This window comes from Dendronephthya gigantea, unplaced genomic scaffold, assembly GCF_004324835.1.
Source record: "Dendronephthya gigantea isolate DGI-Jeju-01 unplaced genomic scaffold, DenGig_1.0 000011F, whole genome shotgun sequence".
Lineage (NCBI taxonomy): Eukaryota > Metazoa > Cnidaria > Anthozoa > Malacalcyonacea > Nephtheidae > Dendronephthya > Dendronephthya gigantea.
This window is the reverse complement of record NW_021163021.1, coordinates 157,614-161,107: the sequence shown is the minus strand read 5'-3', so window position 1 is coordinate 161,107 and position 3,494 is coordinate 157,614. Positions and strand designations below refer to the sequence as shown.

Below are 3,494 nucleotides of genomic sequence, written 5' to 3'. Positions count from 1 at the left end.
ACCAATGCTTCCTTCAACCTGTGGAGACCCGACAACCAGAACAACAACGACGACGACGAAACGACCTCCTGAACGATGACGTGGAGGTGCAGGACGATGTTGCAGAACATAAGTCCAATCTCATGTTCTTCGACTTCGAGTGTTTACAGGATGACGGCAAACACATTCCGAACCTCTGCATCGTTCAAAACGAAAACGGCGATGAAACTGTGTTCTCTGGTCCGAATACCAATATCAAGTTCTGCGAATGGCTATTCCAGCCACAGCACGCAAAAACTACATTGATAGTACATAATTTTCAGGCATACGACGGTTATTTCCTCCTTCAATACCTCTACAGTCAAGGCATCACTCCCGAACTAATCCCTCGTGGCGCAAAAATCCTCTCTCTCACCGTTTCCGAGCTGAACATCAAATTCATAGACTCGTTATGTTTTATCCCAATGAAATTAGCCGACTTCCCCCTGAAGTTGACCCCTTTGCATCCTGTCTGACCATTGCCTCTGCCTGCAATCTTGTCTTCCGGAAAAACTTCCTCGAGAAGGACACAATCGCGATCATTCCTCCGTGTGGTTACAAGCCAGAGAACAAACACTCTGTGATTGCAATGAAAATGCTGAAATGGGTATCCCAGCGGGACAATATTAGCATCCGTCATGCTCGTAATCACGGGGAGAAACGTATCGGTAAGTATCTTGTCGACGGATTTAACGAAGAAAGCAATACGGTGTGGGAGATTCATGGCTGTTTTCTGGCACGGGTGCGACCGGTGCTATACCATGGATACTGTGAATCCAGTAAACCACATCTCCATGCACGACTTACGACAGAGGACGTTAGAGAAGACCCAGTACCTTCAAGAGAATGGCTATAACGTTATAGAGATATGGACCTGCGACATCGAACGTGAGCTTTCCATGGATTCAGAGATGAAGACGTTTTTCGACGATTTTGAAATCTTTGAACCTCTAGAGCCACGACAGGCTTTCTTCGGTGGCCGCACCAATGCCACACGTCTTTACTACGACGTCAGAGTTGATGAAAAGATTCGTTATGTAGACTTCTGCAGTTTCTATCCCTGGTAAGTATGTCGATGAAGCGGCAACAACTTGTATTGCTTACTAACCTTATTAAGTTATTATTTCTAGGTGTAACAAATATGGGGAATATCCGATCGGACACCCAGAAATAATCACAGATAATTTTGGACTGGTTGAAAGTTACTTTGGTCTAATAAAATGTTCTGTGCTACCACCTCGAGGGCTCTATCACCCGGTCTTGCCCTATCGTACTCAGGGCAAGTTAATGTTTCCCCTCTGCCGTACCTGTGCCGACTCCGTGCAACAAGAACCCTGCAAACACGTTGATAGAGAGAGAGCTATACACAGCACATGGGTGAGTCTGGAGCTGGAAAAGGCCCTCGAGAAGGGTTATCGAGTCCTGAAGATAGACGAAGTTTGGCATTTCCCTGAACATAGAGATGGCCTCTTCAAAGATTACATCGATACCTTCCTCAAAATCAAACAAGAGGTAGATAAAGAGAGAGAGAGAGGCTGTATTTCCTGTTTTATTAACAATTTCTTAGCTATTATTTTCCTTTTCAGGCAAGTGGTTTTCCAGCAGGGTGCGATACAGACGAGAAGAAGTCACAGTACATTGCTGATTACGCGGCAAAGGAGGGAATACAACTGGATCCTAGACAGATCGTCAAGAATCCTGGCCTAAGGGCGTTGGCAAAGCTCATGCTTAACTCCTTTTGGGGTAAGCACGCTATACTGTTACTGCTAATGCAATTACCCTTTTTCAAGGGCATGTAATATGCATTTTGAGAACACTTTTTCATTTTCTTGTTTCAGGAAAGTTTGCACAACGTCCTAACATGGGTCAGGTTAAAATCATTTCGGATCCTGCTGAATACTTCGACCTTTTATCTAGTGACAAAATCAACGTCACTGACGTTAATTTCATCAACGACGAGCTGATCGAAGCACATTATGAAAATATCGAAGAGTTCGTGGAGGCTGACGGAAATACAAATGTAATTATCGCGGCCTTCACTACAGCCCATGCTCGCCTGAAACTCTACAGCGTTCTGGAGCAGCTGGATCGTCGTGTCTTGTATTTCGACACGGACTCCGTGATCTATGTGTCAAGAGATGGTGAATGGGAGCCACCCGTTGGTTCATACCTCGGTGACCTGACTGATGAATTAGATGGAGCTCATATTATCACGTTTGCGTCCGGTGGTCCCAAGAACTACAGTTACGAGACGAACAAGGGGAAAACAGTTTGCAAAGTACGCGGGATAACATTGAACTACAGAACGAAGCAATTTGTTAATCACAGTGTCTTGTGTGATTTGATCTTCTTGAACACTATAAGTAATGAAAACGATGGAATCACCATCGACATTCCGTATAAGATCATAAGAGACACGAGGGACAAAGCGATAATAACGAAAAGTGAAAGGAAAAAATATAGAATGGTATATACTAAGCGTGAATTGTAAATAGTTTTGATACTTTACCATATGGTTTTTAGGGTTTGTATAATAATGCATCATTTGAAAACATAGAACCTGTGTGTGTGTGTCTATCTGCAGGGACGTTTAGGGAATAAAAAAATCCCCGGAGGGACATTAGGGAAGCATGCTATCTTCATGAGGACATTCCTCTGCACCTCTGCAGTAATTTATTCCCCCAAAGGGACTTATAACAGTGGCTGTATATTATAAAAGGTCTCATTTGATAATATGCCTTGGACCCGAAAGATCTGTCCCATTTGCGGAAGAAAAGGATTAGTAAAACTCTCCAATCATCTAGCTAATGTTCACAAACTCGCGAGTCATCAAAGACAATCCTATCTCGTACGTGCTAAGAAAATGCCAATTGACATGGAAACAGTCTTACTGATAATAAATAAGCTGATCGAAACACACATGCGATCATTTTCATGATGTATTCTATACAGTTAACACATCCATTCGGCCTCTTTGTCTCTGGTAGTACAAAGTCAGGCAAAACTACATTTGTGAAGAAACTTTTGAGTTATGCAGATGTCATTATAGACAAATCTCCAGAAAACATTGTTTATTTTTATTCTGAATATCAAGAAACATTTGGAGAAATTCACAATATAGTGCCTAGAATAAAATTTATACAAGGCATACCTGACGATATACTAGATAGTATTAATCCTGAAACACGCAATTTATATATCATTGACGATATGATGGGTGAGAAGGACGGAGTAATTTCAAAATTATTTACGAAAAAATCGCACCATGGCAATTTGAGCGTAATTTATATCGTGCAAAATTTGTTTCAACACGGAAAGGAACACCGAACAATTTCCTTAAATGCAAGTTATTTGTGCCTGACTAAAAACGTCCGCGATGCTAGTCAAATTATACATCTAGCCAAGCAGATATATTCCAGTCAAACTAAATTCTTTCAACAAGCTTTTCAATTAGCAACGAAAGAAGCCTATTCATA

At 41.8% G+C, this 3,494-nt stretch overlaps 1 protein-coding gene across 1 annotated transcript; it reads left to right on the top strand.

Annotated features, from left to right (window-relative positions):
• The first annotated feature begins 779 nt into the window (after positions 1-779).
• Positions 780-2,509, top strand: LOC114518565. Its single transcript, XM_028538588.1, has 4 exons — positions 780-1,081; positions 1,149-1,530; positions 1,605-1,761; positions 1,857-2,509. Exons 1-4 carry the CDS (start codon positions 780-782, stop codon positions 2,507-2,509), a joined length of 1,494 nt encoding a protein of 497 aa, XP_028394389.1.
• The last annotated feature ends 985 nt before the right edge of the window (positions 2,510-3,494 follow it).

Coding starts and splice junctions, on each gene's coding strand:
- LOC114518565 (XM_028538588.1), top strand. CDS start 780: ATGGATACTGTGAATCCAGTAAACCACATCTCCATGCACGACTTACGA. Junction 1,082..1,148: donor TTCTGCAGTTTCTATCCCTG/GTAAGTATGTCG, acceptor TATTATTTCTAG/GTGTAACAAATATGGGGAAT. Junction 1,762..1,856: donor CATGCTTAACTCCTTTTGGG/GTAAGCACGCTA, acceptor TTCTTGTTTCAG/GAAAGTTTGCACAACGTCCT.